The 17,743-nt window shown below is 49.6% G+C and overlaps 2 protein-coding genes across 3 annotated transcripts; one reads left to right on the top strand and one right to left on the bottom strand.

Moving 5' to 3' along the window:
- The first annotated feature begins 6,190 nt into the window (after positions 1 to 6,190).
- Positions 6,191 to 13,114, top strand: Maneal (mannosidase endo-alpha like). 2 transcript variants are annotated; one of them, XM_021200147.2, is made up of 4 exons: positions 6,191 to 6,853; positions 8,025 to 8,134; positions 9,099 to 9,175; positions 11,003 to 13,114. In XM_021200147.2, exons 1-4 carry the CDS (start codon positions 6,319 to 6,321, stop codon positions 11,637 to 11,639), a joined length of 1,359 nt encoding a protein of 452 aa, XP_021055806.1. In that variant the 5' UTR covers positions 6,191 to 6,318; the 3' UTR covers positions 11,640 to 13,114. The 2 variants fall into 2 exon arrangements, with proteins under 2 accessions (XP_021055806.1, XP_029395452.1); XM_029539592.1 differs by lacking the exons at positions 6,191 to 6,853; positions 9,099 to 9,175 and having other exon boundaries at positions 8,064 to 8,134.
- Yrdc (yrdC N6-threonylcarbamoyltransferase domain containing) lies at positions 13,037 to 17,624 on the bottom strand. The gene is made up of 5 exons (XM_021200148.2): positions 17,211 to 17,624; positions 16,573 to 16,687; positions 16,362 to 16,481; positions 14,250 to 14,392; positions 13,037 to 13,785 (listed from the first exon to the last, which is right to left on the bottom strand). The coding sequence occupies exons 1-5, from the start codon at positions 17,600 to 17,602 to the stop codon at positions 13,713 to 13,715; spliced, it is 843 nt and encodes a 280-aa protein (XP_021055807.1). The 5' UTR covers positions 17,603 to 17,624; the 3' UTR covers positions 13,037 to 13,712.
- Between the last annotated feature and the right edge of the window lie 119 nt (positions 17,625 to 17,743).

Raw genomic sequence — 17,743 nt, 5'->3', positions numbered from 1 at the left:
GTATTTTTAAAAGATCTATCTATCTATCTATGTATCTATCTATGTATCTATCTATGTATCTATGTATCTATGTATCTATCTATGTATGTATGTATGTATGTATCTATCTATCTATCTATCTATCTATCATCTATGTATGTATGTATCTATCTATCTATCTATCTATGTATCTATGTATCTATCTATCTATCTATTTAATATATGAGTGCTCTATCTGCATGTACACCTGCATGCCAGAAGAAGGCACCAGAACTCACTATAGATGGTTATAAGCCACCATGTAGTTCCTGGGACCTGAACTCAGGTCCTCTGGAAGGTCAGCTGGTGCTCTTAACCACTGAGCCATCCATCCAGCATGTTTAAGAAGCAGTGGAAGAAGGCGAATGCACCTGGCATGTGTTGTTTAATTTATTACTGCTGTTTTAAGGGCCTCATGTACCCTAGGTTATCTTGAACTCCTCTTCCTCCTGACTCCTGGGTTCAGGGCTTTCGAGCTTGTGCCAGCACCTTGGCTTCTGGCTCATCTTATTTTACTTACGTTTTCATTCCAAGTGTCCATGAAGTACGTGGCTACAGGAAGTCCTTCACCCTCCCAAGAGCCGCCCCAACTCCCGAGAGGGAGGATGGTAGAATCCACACCCCGAGTGTATGCCACAGAGGCCACAGCATTGCTTCTGTGTAAATTATGTCCTGCCATTTTAGAAAAAATTTCTGCCTTAGTACTTTCTTATTTTCGAATGCTCAGTCATCATGACCCTCCTTGTCCCCTCCGACTTGATGTGTGAAGGCTTTTGTCTCGCTGGGAGTGTGTTGAGGCAGCCAGGGCTTGCCTGTACACTGACTTGAGATCAGTTTACTAAAAGTGCACACCTTGCATTAAACCAGGTTTATTTTAGTGCCAATATGGTGGTACAAGCCTTTAGTCCCAGCACTCGGGAGACTGAGGTGGCAGGTGGATCTCTGTGAGTTCAATGCCAGTCTGATCTACATAGCGCGTTCCGGGTCAGCTAGGGCTACAGAGTGAGCCCCTATCTCAAAAAACATGTACTTTATTTTTGATTATGTGTACATATATATCTCTGTGTATGGTGTTGTACATGTGTGAGCACAGGTACCTACATAGTCCAGAAGATGGCTTTGGATCTCCTAAGCTGGTGTGACTGGTGTCGTGGGAATGCGGAGTCAAACTTTTTCTGCAAAAGCAATATGTGCTCTCAACACTTTTCCTCCTATCTTTATCATGGTTTGAGACAAGTTCTTTGTATTGGTATGTACCAGAGGATGACCTAGAACTTCTGATCTTCCGGCCTCCACTCCCAAGTCCTGGGGTGATAGTGAGATTACATGCATGCACTACCCATGTCTGGATTTCTCAGTGCTGGGGATCGAACTCAGGGACCTTGTATCCTAGACAAACGTGCTAACCACAGACCTACATCACCCACTCTAGCCTTGTTTTTTAAGTAGGGTCTCATGTTGGGTCAGCAGCTGAAGGAATCCTCTGCAGAGGGGACAGAAGCTTCGGGTCAGCACCTGGGAATCTTGGGGGAAGGAGAACAGGATTGGAGGATGAGGAACCTCCCAATTGGGGCAGGGTTTGCCTGCAAGCATAGCTGAGCAGCCTCAGAGAAATTACAGAATGTGGCCCCAATAAGACCAACCCAAGGTTATAGCAAGGTTGTAGGACCTGTTAGTCCTGGTGGTGTTCTTCAATTGAAAAAAATAATTTGTTTTAGATTTATGTCTATGAGTGTTTTGTCTGTCTGTGTGCAAGTACATTACACACTTTTGTGTGTTGTTGCTTGTGGGATTCAGGAGAGGTTATCAGAGCCACTGGAACTGGAGTTAGGGATGGGTACTTGTGAGGCATCATGGGATTGCTAGGAACCCAACCCAGGTTCTGTGCAAGAGCAGCAAGTGAGCCTAACTGTTCAACCGTCCAGCCTGACCCTTGAGCCTAACTGTTGAATCATCTAGCCTGACCCTGCAACTTCTTTTTAAAACCTTTTTTTTAAAAAAAAAAAGTTCTGAGTGCTGTATGCTGTACGCTGTGGCGTGTGTGCATGTGCCACAGCGTGCATATGGAGGAAAGAGACAAGTCTTAGGAATTGTTCTCTTTCCCTCTTTCCACAGAAGGCCCCAGTGACTGAATTCAGGCCTTTACGATTGGCAGTAGGAGTCTTCACTATGGTGTGAGCCCTGATCTTTAATTTCTAACATTGTGTAATTGATAGTTGCAACATAATATAGAAAAAGAATCCAACCCCTGCTCCAGGGGATCTGACACCCTCTTCTGGTCTCATTGGGCACTGAACATATGTAACATGTAGGCCAGTAACATATAAAATAAAAATAAATCTGTATGTTTTTAATTGGGTTTTAATGTTTTTAATTTCCAAGAGATATTTTGTACAGTTTTATAAACATTTCCCCTCATTTATATTGTAACCTGTTCTTTGGGGCATTAGATAATATTTTTTTAAAAAAATCTATGCATGTAAATATTTTGCTTGCATCTGTGTCTGTAACCAGTGTTTTGGCTACTTCGTAAGTTCTTCTTTCTTCCACCCTTCTCCAGCCCTTCTCTTCCATCTTTTCAACATTAATACTAGCTAGGAGAGGGAAAAGGATACTGGGATCAGGGCGCAACATTATCGTTAGAGTTCCTCCTGATTAGGGTGTCCAGTTCCTTGAGGCAAGCTAGATCTTTGCTATCAGGATATCTAATTTCTTCTTGTTGTTTCTGTGCGCATGCCTATTTGACAAACCCTGACCAACAGCAACCAACCAACAACCCATACCGCCTCTCAAGACCCTAGCATCTACATATCCTCTGAAGAGTCCCTAGAATTCCAAATGTCACACATTAGCAGAAACTTTCTGCAGCTGGCAAAGATATGCTTCTTTGCTCGAGGCAAACAAATCATAGTCAGCTGCTTTGGGCCATCAGAAGCAGCCCCTTATCCCATACCTGGGATTAAAACAAAAACATATTCTTACGATATTTCTGTGTTTTTAAAAGAAACCGAATCTCCAAAATTGTCACTACATGGCCCGGTCTGCGGGTCAGTCAACGGGGTCTGCAAGAGAGAGAGTGGGGACTGAGGGGCGAGAGACTCGAAGAATGGAGACAACACAGGCTATCTGCTCAAGGATCAAGTCTCTAGTCTCGAGTCTCATTTATTGGAAGACAACTACATATATATATATATATATATATATGCACACACTGGGGAGTGCAGCAGGAGACACTTAACCACAAGTCCAGGATGTCTAGGAGAAAAACAAGATGTTATCAGAGTGTGTTCAGCTGTGGTGGGCTGCTTGCAAAAACATCATGCTAGGAAAGTGAGTCTCTCGTCAGGGTGGGAAAGTACCACCTATAAGTACATAGCCCGAGATGGCTGCAGAGATGAGAGCCGCTATCATCTAAGAGTCACTTAAGAGTCGGCTCCCAACAGCTACATGTATCTGTGCACCACATAGATGCTTGATGTCCGAGGAAGTTAGATCCCTTAGAACTGGAAATACAGACAGTCGTGAACTTCCATGTAACCCTGGGCCTCTGGAAGAGCAGCCAGTGCTCCTAACTGACCATCTCTCCAGCCTGTATAGACCAGTGGTTCTCAACTTTCCTATGCTGAGACCCTTTAATATAGTTCCTCATGTTGTAGTAAACCCCAACCGTATAGTTATTTCATTCATAAGTCATAACTGTAATATTGTTACTGTTTTGAATCATAATGTAAATATCTGATATGCGACCCCTAAAGGAGTTACAGACCCACACGTTGAGAACCACTGTTACATACAGTAATTTTTTATTTTTTTATTTCACATGCATTGGTGTTTTGCCTGCATGTATGTCCCTGTGAGAGTGTCAGATCCTCTGGAACTAGAGTTACAGACAGGTTTGAGCTGCCATGTGTGTGCTGGGAAGGGTTGGGTCCTCTGGAAAAGCATGAAGTGCTCTTAACCATTGAGCCATCTCTCCAGCCCAGAGAATAATATTTTAGTGATTGGTTTATGTCTTAGTTAGGGTTTGTTGCTGTGAAGACACACCATGACCGAGGCAACTCTTATAAAGGACAATATTCAGTTGGGGCTGGCTTACTGGTCCATTATTGTCATGGCTGAAGCATGGCAGGGTCCTGGCAGGCATGGTGCTAGAGGAGCTGAGAGTTCTTCATCTTGTTCTGAAGGCAAACAGGAGAAGACTGGCTCCCAAATGGTTAGGAGGAGGGTCTCCTTGTCAATCCACACAGTGACACACTTCCTTCAACAAGGCCACACCTACTCCAACAAGGCCACACCTCCTAATAGTGTCACTCCCTGGTTCAAGCATATACAAGCCACCACAGTTTGTTTTGGTGTTTGACACTAACTCTCACCAGGCATCTAAGGCTGGCCTCAAACTCAGACTTTTTGCCTTGGCTGCCTGTGTGCTGGGATCACAGCTATGTACCACCATAGCCAAACAGTGTTTTATCTGTAAGGGGCATAATCTCCATTTCCTTTGGTCCACTGTCTTTGTTTTCTGACTTCTAAAAAACTACATTTATTCACTTATTTGTGTATGCCACACTCATTTGTGTATGTGGGTGTGTGTGTCTGATGACAGGAATGTGGAGGTCAGAGAGGGACTTGAGGGACTCTGTTCTTTCCTTCTGCCATTTGCATTCCAGAATTCAAACTCAGCCCATCAGGCTTGGCAGTGGGCACCCCTGCCTGCTGCACCATCTCAGTTGCCCATTCTTGCTTGTTTTCACTTCCACTTAATATTCGAAAGCAAGGGGTTGCTTTGATAATTCCTATTCCACTGTGGCGTGAGCAGGCTTTCTGTAAACGTGAGCTTCCTCCATGGATCTCAATGCGATGCCAGAAGATATAGATCTTTTCTAGAAGGCTTTTCTTTTCCTCCATAGGAGTTTTGTGGACCTCTTTCTGCCTGGGAGGTTAACTCCTGACTACCAGCTCTCTCTGGGCATCCTAGACACACAGACGTCTGGCTAATTATTTATGTATAGTCGCAGTATGCCGGCATAATAGGTAGGCCACCTTTGCCTCCGCTGTTGACTTCTGCTCCTGGGTGAGAAGGCTGACTTGTCCCTTTTCCACAGTAATTCTACCTGCCCTGGTGGGGATCTTAACCCTGGCTTTGCAAAGGCAAGAGGAGACACCACAGCCACTCAAGGTCCTTTTCTTGAATCCTTTGGGGTTTCCTCACGTTTCTGATCGGCCTTAACAATGGATTAGCTTCTACATGAACAAGATACACCTGACATGAGTGGGAGCTGATAGGGAGTCTGCTGAGAGCTTCTGGATGTTTATTTTACGGCCGTGAGAAGGCAGGCATGGCGATGCTTGCCTGCAATACCAGCAGTCTGGAGGCCGAGGCAAAATACAGACTAGCCAAACTTGTCTAGCTAGCCAGGGTTCCAGACTAGCCAGGGCCATATGGAAAATTTCACGGCTGCTCTCAGCTACACACTGAGACTACACGTCAGAAAACGACCCGACCCGGGAGCGGTGGCTCACACTTGTCACCTCAGCACTCAGCAGGCCAAGGGATTGGTAGTTCCAATTCAAGGTCAGCTTGGGGTATAGATTGAGTTCAAGATCAGCCTGGGCAACTTAGTCTCAAAGTACAGAGTGAGTGGCAACGAGGATCGAACTCACTCACTGTTGTTAAACTCTTGCCAAGCATGGGTACATGACCCCTAGCTTCAATCTCAAGGGGAAGGAGGGGGTGCTGCCTGACCCCTGGAAAGCAGAATTGAGGAAGAGCATGCATAGATGGCCAAGGCTAGGTAGGTAGTACTACTGCTTAGAGAGCACAGGAGAGCCAGGCCCGGCCCTGGAGTTAGGTTCCAGTGCAAGCTGGGGTCCTCCACTAGGTTACTGGCTCCCAGGGTGGCTCAATGCCCCTTCTTCTCAGTACTGGGGATTTGGGGAGAATCGGGGTGATGGTAACAGAGCTCCGTGGAAGGAGGGCTCGACGAAGAGGCTGAGAGATCCTTCTACCAGGAAGGTCCGGTTCCTCATCCCGGGTCCAGATCCCGGGTCCACTCGGCCCGGGACGCGCTGGGGCCGGGTGGGGGTTCCGGCTCCTCCGCCTGGTCTCCCCCTCCACTCGCGATCACTTGGTCGGCGCCACTGCATCTTGTGTGTGCCGGGCCCGCCCGCACTGCGGGGACAGGCGCGGAGCCGCCCTGGGCGCGCGGCGCTCGCGGGCTGTGGTCTGGGACGCGCGAGCGGGCGGGAGGAATGGCGCGGCTCCGGGGCTGTTAGCGCGGCGGCGGGCACCGCGGGAAAGCCATGGCCCGGCGGCGGCGCCGCGCCTGCATCGCCCTCTTCCTGGTGCTGCTCTTCGCCTTCGGCACGCTCATGGGGCTGCGCACGCTCAAGGCCCCGGACGGGCTGCCGGCGCTGGGCCCAGGCCCGGAGCTAGCACCGTTCGAGCGGCGTCCCGAGGGGAACCCCGCGCCCGCCCGCGCCCCGGCTGCCCCCGCCGCGCCGCCGCCGCCCCCGCCGCGCACCCCCGCCCCGCGCGCCTCTCTGGGCCCGGTCGAGGCCGATCCTGCGCCCCGGCAGAGTCTGCGCGTCTACTCCGATCTGCATGCCTTTTACTACTCGTGGTACGGGAGCCCGCGGCGCGAGGGCCACTACATCCACTGGGACCATGTCATGGTACCGCACTGGGACCCCAAGATCTCGGCCAGCTACCCACGTGGCCGCCACAGCCCTCCAGATGACTTGGGCTCCAGCTTCTACCCGGAGCTGGGGCCTTACAGCTCGCGGGACCCCGACGTGCTACGAGAGCACATGACCCAGCTCAAAGAAGCTGCCATCGGTGAGCCCCTGCGTTCCCCTGGCCAGTCTGTCCCCCAGCTTCGCCCTTCCTTCTTGAACCACAGTTCTTGATGTCCCGCTACAGGGTCCCTAGTCCTTCTCCCCGCCAGACTATCCTCGTAGCCCTTCCCTCCTATTCTTATCCCGGGCCCACTACAGACTACTGCCCCTTCCAATTTTCCACTGTACCTTCTGGGCCTTTCTGACCCTCAACAACCCCAGGACCCTTCCATAGGTCGTTGGGAGTGTATGCAGCACAGCTGTCCCGAGCAGGGACAGTAAAAAGAACAGCTGTAGATTTTCCAGGTTTTAGGAGAGTGAGGCCTGGGGATTCCAGCCCTTCTGGGGCTCAAAGGAGAGCCTGCCTGCGGAGGCGGCTGCTTTCACAGCATGTGCAACAGCTATATGGCCCATCTATCTGGGCTGAGGGTGGGCACAACACAGGAGTTTTTCATCAAGTGCTCAGCCAGCAGAGGCTCTGGAGAACCTTGCACATTACAGGCTGGGGTGGGGGGAAGGTTCATTTAGTTTAGATTTTGTCACCGAATTCTGCTAATTTTTAAAGATATATCTTGTTATACCTTGATGTGGTTTATAAATAGGAAGGAGAGCCACAAGGTGAGGATTCAGGTTTAGCGATGCATGCCAGAATCATAGCGGTTGGGAGGGTGAGGCAGGATTCCCAGTTTGAAGCTAGCCGACTATGTAGCCAGGCTACACAGTGGGAAGGTATCTCCAAAATAATAAACGAGCAAACGAATAAGGAGGGGTATGGGACCTATACAAAGATAATTAGGATGTGGGCTATTTTGTCCAGGTTTGCTTTCGAGACGGGCAGTCACTCAAGGCAAGAGCTCTTGCCCATAGGAAGCCTGAGTATAGGACTTCTGTTCATGGAAGGACTTCAGAGGTAGGGCTGTGGCTTTCAGATCAGTGTGGCATGGCCACTCTTTCCCCTTCGGTCTGCTACTTGATGATGCACTCCCTAAGCCTGGCTCCTTTGGCGGCAGCACTTCAGCACTGCTGGAGTGGACAGCTCCGAGAACCTGGCAGGCTCCTGACTTGAAGTTTTCAGGAAACATGCAGTTGGAAATTATTTCTGATAAGAAAATCTTTGCGGAGAGGGGAGGTGGTGCACTGTGTGCCACTGAAGGGGTCTCTGTATTGTTCAGGAGTTTTGGTTCTCTCCTGGTATCCACCTGGCATGGCTGATGATAATGGAGAGCCCACAGACGACCTGGTACCTGCCATTCTGGACACTGCCCATCAGTACAACATCCAGGTGGGTTCTCTCATTCTGGAAAATGCCCTTTCTTCTCCTCCTTCCCCTTCCCCTACTCCTCTTCTAGAATTTCTCAGTTTGTATCTTCCTGGCTGTCCTGGAACTTGTTCTGTAGACCAGGCTGGCCTCCAACTGAGAGATTCACCTGCCTCTGCCTTCCAAGTGCTGGAATTAAAGGCTTGTGCCACCACTGCAAGGCTGAGAATGCCCCTTCTCTGCCATAAGGTTAGTGTGGGGTGGCTAGGGATGACAGACACATAGTGAGTGTTCTGTACTGGAAGAGGGTCTAGGAGACTGTGCCTATATCAACTGTTAGCTGAAAACTAAACGGGACAAATGGAAGACCATGTAAGCATCACTTTCTAATATTTACCTTTTAAAATTTTATGTGCGTTTTTCTCTCTCGGTGTGAGTATGTGCAGGTGCGTGCAGAGGCCAGAGCCATTAGATCCCCATGGAACTACTTGTGAGTCACCTGATGTGTGTGCTGGAAACCTGGTCCTTTGGAAGAGCAGACAGTGCATTTAACCGCTGAGCCATCTCTCCAGCCCCTTTGCTTTTATTAAGTAATATAGGCTAGACTGGATTGCCTGATCTTGGATCCTGGGCAGGCAGGAACCTGCAGACAGAATTCTCAACTCCACTCCATAGAGCGGAGGACAGTGCTGGGCCTCCATAAGCAGGTTCACCTTTGAGTGGAAGGATATGCATATGGCCATTTTTTCCTCAAACACATCAATAGAGGATGTCAGTGATACCCAGAATGATTCCTGGCTTCCCTGTCGTGTGACATGGACAAGCCTCCACCCCTCGTTTGTGATCTGAAGGGCAGTGACAAGCTCTATTGAGCCCATCCTTGCCAGGCATTCCTGAACTCAACCCCTCCTACAAGCCGGGCAGGGGTGTTAAGCTGTATGTGCTGTGCTCCAGGGTATTCATGACCTGCAACTCCTGTTTGTGGCAGGTGGCCTTCCATATCCAACCCTACAAGGGCCGGGATGACATCACTGTCCACGACAACATCAAGTACATCATTGACACGTAAGATGGGGAATTTAGAAGGAAGTAGGGGCAGAAGGGATGGAGGGCCAGGCCAGGAAATATAAGGCTGGAATACATGTGCCCAAGTTGTTTCCCAGTGAGGGTGCTGGGTTGAGTCAGGTAGCTGAGTTTCAGGTCTGGTTCTGAGACCATAACTGAGTCTTTAGTATCCAAGTATTTCATATATGCTTGTGCATATTCACTAAAATACTGTCCAGTGCCCACACATAGAGCTATTGTCTTTAGCAAAGTTTCTGGCTTGGTACTTATAATCTAGTTGTTGGGGGTGTAGCAGAGCTCCCCAACCAAGAAGTGAGAAACCACAGTAATCTGTAGTATGAAAAAATAAATAAAAACAATAAAAAGTTTTTGTTAAGAATGTGCCCCAAAAGGGTTTTTTCTCCTTTTATGGTTCTGGAGATGAAACCCAGGGAGGGTCCTTTGCATGCTAAACCTGAGCGCAAGCTGGTACCTTCTGTCCCAGCCTTCAAGGAATTACTCTAGAATGGTGATGTGTGCTTCCTTCTCTGAGAGGATAGGTTATGTCCTGACATCTAAAAAGCTGACTCTTGCTTTCTGTGTGAGCATACAGTCCGTTGGCCATCTGTCAGCTGCGAGAGAGAGCCCTCATCAAGGATCAACCTTGATAGATACTTTGATCTTGGACTTCCCAGCGCCTAGAGCTGAGATATAAATGTGGTTGTTAAGCTGAAAGGCATGAGTGGGCCTAATTTAGGCTGGCCTGGAGCTCTATGTTACTGAGTGTGAGCCTGAACTCCTTCCTGCTGTTCTGAAGCTTCTCAAGTGCTGGGACTACAGGCATGTGACATCAGGCCAGAGGCCCTGGATTCAGTAGACTCAATCTCTTTTTTCGAGACAGGGTTTCTCTGTGTAGCCCTGGCTGTCCTGGAACTCACTTTGTAGACCAGGCCAGCCTCGAACTCAGAAATTCGCCTGCCTCTGCCTCCTGAGTTCTGGGATTAAAGGTGTGCACCACCATGCCCGGCTAATCTCTAACATTTTGTACAAAGGTTTTATTTTTTATAATATGCATGTGTGTGTCTGTGTGCACCCAGAGGCCAGCTGAGGAAGCTGGAGCTACAGGCTTGTTACAAGTTGCTTAATGTAGGTGCTGGGGACAGAACTCAAATTCTGGAGGCACAGAAATTACTTTTAATTTCGAGCCATTTCTCCAGCATAATGGTTCTTTTAAAATGCATGTTTAAAGTAATTTTTAAAATCGTTATTTGCCCTCCCCACTCCTCCCAGATCTATCCCCCATCCCTGCCCTGTTTTATACAATGTCTGCTCTGGCCAGGCATGACAGCACAAGCCTTTAACCCCAGCAATTAGGAGGTAGAGGCAGGTGAATTTCTTAGTTTGGGTTAGCCTGGTCTATTTAATGAGCTCCAGGCCACACAAGATCCCGTATCATAAAATAAAATACTGACGATGATGATGATGATAGATCTGCAAAGATCTAGAGAAAGGAGAAAATTCCAGGCAGAGAGAGCTAGCAGGTGGTATGTGCTAAGATGGAGACAAGCTCACATGAAGCTTAACAGAAAGGCCATGTCCTACAGGAAGGCAGGGATGAAGGCTACATACCAATTAGGAGATTGTTGCTAAAATTCCGACGAAGATGGTGGTGGCCAGGCTGGGGAGAAAATGGGTTTCGGGGAGGGGGTGGGGCGCTGAGAAGGGAGGCAGGCTAATACTTGAAGGCACAGACAGGCTCAATATGTGACCTGCTGGATCCCAGAAAAAGATCTCCCCTGTGGCTAATCTTACCACAACCAACCTAAGCCTCTCCCTCCTGCTCCTCAGGTATGGCTCCCATGGTGCATTCTACCGTTATAAGAATAGCATGGGCAAGAGCCTCCCACTCTTTTATATCTACGACTCCTATCTGACATCCCCTGAGGCCTGGGCCCACCTCCTGACACAAAATGGGCCTCACTCTATCCGCAACACTCCCTATGATGGGGTCTTCATAGCTCTGCTCGTGGAGGAGAGCCACACCCACGACATCCTCGCGGCAGGATTCGACGGAATGTACACCTACTTTGCCTCCAATGGCTTCTCCTTTGGCTCTTCCCATCAGAACTGGAAAGCTGTGAAGAACTTCTGTGATACCAACAACCTGATGTTCATCCCTAGCGTGGGGCCTGGGTACATTGATACCAGCATCCGGCCCTGGAACAACCACAATACTCGGAACCGGGTCAACGGCAAGTACTATGAGACAGCCCTGCAGGCGGCCCTGACAGTGAGGCCCGAGATAGTCTCTATCACCTCCTTCAATGAGTGGCACGAGGGCACACAAATTGAGAAAGCTGTCCCCAAGACGACGCCAACTCGCCTGTATCTGGACTACCTGCCTCACCAGCCCAGCCTTTATTTAGAGCTGACCCGCCGCTGGGCAGAGCACTTCATAAAGGAAAAGGAGCAATGGCTGATGTGAGGGACTCTCACCCCAACAAACCTCAACAGATCACCAAGCTGGTTCAGCTGAGGATATAGGCACTCGCTAGTCCCAAGTAGCAACTGGGAGCTTGTGGGTGGACCAGCTAGCTCATGCAGAACAGAGCCTGGCACCTGGACTGGCGGTGTTAGGAAGCAAGACATGATGAAGCGGGAGGGGGGCAAGTGGCTGCAATGGCTTAAGGAAGCTCCACGTCCCTCAGCTTTCAGCTGGGGCAGGTAGCTGTATGGTGGAGTTGTGCAAGCCGCTGTGCTTAGGAGGGTCTCAGGGTTCTAAGCTAGCATGCACCTTACTTCCTTTGGACAGCCGCCTTCCCACATCTTGCTGAACACAGGGAACCACGTTTGACTTCTAAGAGGACTTTAAGGTCCTTCCAGTAGACTCCCGTGGCCCATTATCAGGAACACTGAGCACCCATACTCATTATTAAGCACCTACTGTCTGTCAGGTGCTGGGGAATTTGAGCAAGGTTTCCTTCCCAAAGCTTACAGGATCCTGCTTTTGGCATAACTGTAGCTAGAACCTGGGCTGTTTTCACTCTTTGCAGCTACACCCAGGCCTGGGAGTTCAGCTATTTTTTTCCTCCAAGATGATACCTCTGTGACCCGGAGCCTTTCCCAGATAAACATCTAGCTGCAGAGGACTAGGTCACTCCTTTCAGCTGCCTAGGCCGGGGAGGCCACTCACTAGGGTCACTTTCAGTGCTACTGTGGTTTGTATTAAGTATGATATGGTGTGTGCCAGCACACACTCACTCCCCTTCAGCCCTCCTATGTGCTGACCACTAGGTCAGTCTGGGACAAATCAGCGTATGGCTAGGCTGGCTGGCTTTAGCACAGTGGAGATGGATCTGCTTATAAGACTAGTTTACATAAGATTTTTAGGGAGTTCACGAGCCAGTGCTTACTCACAAATCAGCTAATGCTACCTGCAAGGATCCTTGGTAAAGTAAAACCTGATGAATATTTTCAGCAAGATTCCTGAAAAGAAAATGTTCACTGGACCCTACCGGACTGGGTTACAGGCTAAAGCTGAGCCATTAAGTTTGGAAAATGGCTGCAGATGGAGGATGGGGTGAAATACTGGTCACTGCAAGGACAACCAGCCCAGTCCCCGACACTAAACCCCTGAGACAGATCGGCTGGGCTGACCACCCAGCTTGCAGCTTAGCGGAAAGGGCTGGATTTAACCCGTGGTAACTGTATCCCATGCATATATACTGTGGCTATAGCAAGGCAGCAGGAAGGAGCAGGCATCCTCAGATTTTCTGGATGCTTCTCTACATCAACAGCCATAATGCACACATATATCTTGACTGAGAAATCCTACTCTAAGGAAATAATTCAAAAGAAAAATAAACCATTTACAACTGTTTATAGAAGCAATATTTAATAACAAAATACAGTTCAAATACCCCAAAATAATTATGTAAATACTTGGTATACACATGAACAAGGATAAAAGGCTTCTGCATTAACAATGAAGCTAAATAAATTACACATAGAACTATACCAATAAATTAGAAAGTCACTGGCTGTAAAAAGTCAAGATTTTATTTTTTAATATTTCACTTGGGACTCCTAGAATAATTCCCCCAATAACCACTCCCCTGTACCCAGAAAGCTTTGCCCTTGGCTCCAAGACTTTGCTGCATTGGTCCTAAGACTTCTAGACTGCATTAGTGCTTCTGGCTGGTTTGACATCAAATGTCACTGTTCCCCAGAAAGCAGCTCTTAATGCATTCTAATTCTGTACTCAAGTTACTTAAAGGGGGTGGGAGTGAGAGGGGGCACTTAAAATAATAAGGCCACTCTAAGAATGTTCTTCCCTCCATTTAATTCTTGGTTGACAAATGAATCTACAGAGTAAATAAATATAACCTTCCCCTGGGGGCAAGGCTCACCCTGCAGCTTCTGGCTGGCCTACAGGATTCACAGCCAAGGATGCTGCCTAAAAAGCTAGGCTATAGATGTAGGAACCTCAGCCAATGAGGCTTTGCCATCCAGTAGCAGACACATAGTATCCAGCATGGTCCTTGGGTCCCCCCAAGTTTCATGAACAGGACCCCTGTGAAGGGAGCAGCCCATATTTCTGCTGGAGGACCGCTGTAGTGTTTTCCAGGGCACTGAGGAAGATAGAAGGTAGTTAAGAGTTTGACTTCTCAGGAGCCCACCAAAGTCTGAGTAGCCTAATTCTAATTAGTGTCCACGGCTTAACAAACTTAATGAATCCTAAAAAGCCAGCCACACCATCAAATTTAGTCCCAGCCCACTTACCACCTCTCTGTGGCAGCCCTTAGTGGTCCCAACCAATGCAAAATGGTAATGAAGATATGCGCTTTTTTGGTTAAGTTTTTGTTATTATTTCTGCTTTCAAGACAGGTTTTCTCTGTGTAGCCCTGGCTGTCCTGGAACTGCTTTGTAGACCAGGCTGGCCTTGAACTCACAAGAGATCTATCTGCCTGCCTCTGTTTCTTAGTGCTGAGATTAAAGGCGTGTGTTAACGCCACCTGGAGAAAACCTGTACTTTAAAGTTTCTCTTTTCTCCAGCCTCCCTCACATTTCCCAGTGGCACAGGAAAGGTACTTACCAGCCTGGGCGAATGATGCCAAACTTTCCAGGCACAGATAAGTCAACCACAGTAGAGCCAAGGCGACACTCAGGGCTCTGACTATCGCCAATTGGCCCCCCATCAATGACAAGGGACAGATGAGGCCAGAGGTCTTGGAACTCCTAAGAAGGAAGGTCAGAGCACAGCTGTGTTATCATCCTGAGTACACAGCTCACATTTAAATGGAAGTATCTTCATTTAAGCAGAGGAGAAACCTGTTTTTAGTAAGGTCAGCTAAGTCAAGGGCACAATTAACAACCGGGATCTGTTATGTACCAAGTCTGAAGCCCCCCCTTAGGTATGCACTCCTTAAAGAAAACCTTAATGTAATAAAAGGAATTCCAAGTACTGCAGGGATGGGGGAGGCTTAGGTCCAAAAAGTGGCATGCTGGGTATGAGCCAGTCTTTCCGTATCTGTGTGATGCATATAAATTACTTCATTCAGGCCACTAAAGCAAAGCTCTAGCAGCCTGATCCTAGATCCCAGTGGAAGTTAAGAACTGTACAAACGGGCTGGTGAGATGGCTCAGTGGGTAAGAGCACCCGACTGTTCTTCCGAAGGTCCAGAGTTCAAATCCCAGCAACCACATGATGGCTTATAACCATCCCTAACAAGATCTGACGCCCTCTTCTGGAGTGTCTGAAGACAGCTACAGTGTACTTACATATAAAAAAAAAAAAAGAACTGTACAAACACATGCCACCAGCACTCAGCCCCTAGGCTACAGGGTGTACCATTAACAGAGCTAGATTCCTTCTGCCCCAGTAAAGAGTCTTCAATGCAGTTAGGCAGGGTCTTGGCAACAGGGAAGTTAAAAAATACTAGCTATAAATCAAACAATGACTGTGCTGGTCTAGGGCTGTTGACAACGTAAAATCTTATTCCTCCTCTGGGAAGATTCCCACCCGCGTTCACAATGTACAGCTCCCAAGAACAAATAAAGCAGATACTGCATTTCCGATGCCCCCAGGTCTGGCATAGAAAACTCCATCACTTTGCTGCTCCTAATGTAAGTGCTGGAAGAACAGAGCAAAGTTCCTTTGCCTGTTCATTTGTCCTAAACCACACAGCCAACACAGGATTACAATGATCTTATCTCAGGCCTATCTGGCAGGCAAAAATAAAATAAGGTCAGAAGTCAAAAATTAGGTGAGGCCAGGCGTGCTGGTACAGATGCAACACTGGGGAGGCCCGAGGATCCTGACTGTGAGTTCCAGGTCAGCCTGGGATACAGAGTAGATCCTGTCCCAAACAGAAACATGCCCCCTCCTAAAAGAAAGAATTCAGAGAGAACTGGCAAGAAGTTAGGACTGTCATTTAACGGCCATGTGACAGAACAGTGAACTACTGTTTCAAAGCTTGTCTCAGCACTGTTGTCTCAGCACTGTTGTCAAGTCTCTTTCTTCACAAAGCTCTCTGTATTTCCTATAATCTGTTCTTTTTTCTTTGAGACAGGGTCTCTCTATGAAGTCTAGGAACTCAGTCTGTAAACTCGGAGGGCCTGGAACTCCACAACTGGACTGCTTCTGTCTCCTGAGTGCTGGATTAAAGATGCTCACCACCACCCCAGCACCTTTTCTATTATCATAGACACAAAACCCACACCTGCTCTCCTGTGGCCTATCAAGATAAAAGGATTCCAACACTTTCTAAAGAAAATAAGTAAAGCTTCTGAGGGCAGAGAGATGGCTCGAAGTCAAGAGCACTTACTGCTCTTGTAGAGGACCAAGGTTCAATTCCCAGCACCTACACAGCAGCTCATAACTGGCTACAACTCCATGGTGGTGAGATCTGACACCATCACCCAGACATACATGCAAGCAAAACACCAATGTACATAAAATGTAAATAAATCATTAAAAAAAGTAAGTGTCCCTAAATAACTCAGACTTAAGATTTTCTTACCCTAGCCTCTTTGGCCTGCCCCCTCCCAAGATTCATTCAGAAGCCCCCCTCTAACCAACACCAAATGGGTAACCTTTTCACCTATGCACCAAAGGCCCAAATTTCTGCCAGGCAATCCCGTTGCAGTGTCAGCCTTGTTGGCTTTGAGGAAAACAGCAGTTTAACCTGCTGGGGCCAATTCTCACCTCAACACTCAGAGAACTGGCCTGGGAGCTGAGGTTGGCACTAGTGAGTGCAAGTGGTCCCCCAAACATCTGGGCCAAGTCCAGCATGAAGGCATGGTCAGGAATCCGGATGCCAACAAGCTGGGAAGCAAGAAGAAGAGAGAACATGAGGAAGGCATCGAGGGCTTGCAGGAGTCTGATTGAGATCGCAGGAAAAGGAAAACCGACTCACACGAGTAAAGGGGTTCAGGTCTTTGTTGAGCCCCTCGGAGCGTTCCATCACCAGGGTCACAGGGCCTGGGAACAGGTCTTCCAGGAGCTCCCTGGGTACTCTCACCTGACAGTACCTGCAGGCAAAGGAGCACAAATCCACTCCAAATCACCCTGACGGACCTTTCCTGGGGACTAAAGGCGGATGCTGGAGAGGGGGTCCCCTTCGCGTGTATAATAAACGACATCTACCCGACTCTCTACTCCCTCTTCCTCGGAGCTCTGGCAGAAGACAGACTCCGCAGAGGACCCCGGGCTCTTAAGTCTACCCGCCTGTCTTGGGGGACAAAACCACAGCGCCGCCACCCGTGGATACAATCTCCCACAGTCTTATCATCTGGAAGGCGTTCCTCCCCTCGGTCCATCACCGGGAGAATAGTGCCAGGCTCGCCTAACTCGGCGTCTCCGACCCACTCACTGTCTAGAGCGGATCCTGGCGAGCCTTGAGCGCTCCCGACCAAGCTCCAGTTCCGGATTCCTCGTCCGGGAGCCGGGCACAGCCCCTCCCGCGCTCGGCGGGCGCCGCGGTCTCCCGAGGCTGTCACCGGAAACCCCTCCCGCGGGGCCGCCCCCAGCGGGGCCGGCTCGGGGCCGCCTCACCTGTAGACGTCGGCCACGCGGCCCAGGCACACGGCCAGCGGCTTGGCCTCGCTGCGGCCTTTGAGGCGGTACACGCAGCTCAGGGCCGCCGAGCTGCTCGCCGAGCAGGCCAGGCCGTAGAGCGTGTCGGTCGGGACCGCCACCACGGCGCCGGCGCGCAGCTCGGCCACGGCGGCCCGCAGCGCCTCGGTCCAGCCGGAGCGCTCGGGGCTCGCGGCCTCCGCGGCCTCGCTCTCCGGAAGCCGCAGCAGCCGGGTCCCCGGCAGCGCCGGAGCGGGCTCCGGAGGGCGTAGGAGGCGGCAGCCGCGGCCAGAGCTCGCCGGCCCGTCGCTCAGCCCCATGCCGGCCGCCACGGCGGCCCTCAGCCCAGCGCACGGACGCGCAGTAGACATCCGTGGCGAGCCGCTTCCGGGAGGAAGTGACGCACGGACGCAACTTCCGGCTCGCGAGGCTCGGCCCCGCCTCCGCTCCGGGCAACTTAAAGGGACCGCGACCCCCAGGCGACTTGAAGGAGAACGGTGGGGACGGGGCGG

This window comes from Mus pahari, chromosome 6, assembly GCF_900095145.1.
Source record: "Mus pahari chromosome 6, PAHARI_EIJ_v1.1, whole genome shotgun sequence".
In the NCBI taxonomy this organism is placed as follows: Eukaryota; Metazoa; Chordata; class Mammalia; order Rodentia; family Muridae; genus Mus; species Mus pahari.
Note: the sequence above shows the minus strand (reverse complement) of the source record. Positions and strands in the feature narration are given on the sequence as shown.

Coding starts and splice junctions, on each gene's coding strand:
- Yrdc (XM_021200148.2), bottom strand. CDS start 17,602: ATGTCTACTGCGCGTCCGTGCGCTGGGCTGAGGGCCGCCGTGGCGGCC. Junction 16,482..16,572: donor ACCTGAACCCCTTTACTCGT/GTGAGTCGGTTT, acceptor CTTGCTTCCCAG/CTTGTTGGCATCCGGATTCC. Junction 14,393..16,361: donor CCAGTTCTCTGAGTGTTGAG/GTGAGAATTGGC, acceptor CTTCCTTCTTAG/GAGTTCCAAGACCTCTGGCC.
- Maneal (XM_021200147.2), top strand. CDS start 6,319: ATGGCCCGGCGGCGGCGCCGCGCCTGCATCGCCCTCTTCCTGGTGCTG. Junction 6,854..8,024: donor GCTCAAAGAAGCTGCCATCG/GTGAGCCCCTGC, acceptor TGTATTGTTCAG/GAGTTTTGGTTCTCTCCTGG. Junction 9,176..11,002: donor ATCAAGTACATCATTGACAC/GTAAGATGGGGA, acceptor CCTGCTCCTCAG/GTATGGCTCCCATGGTGCAT.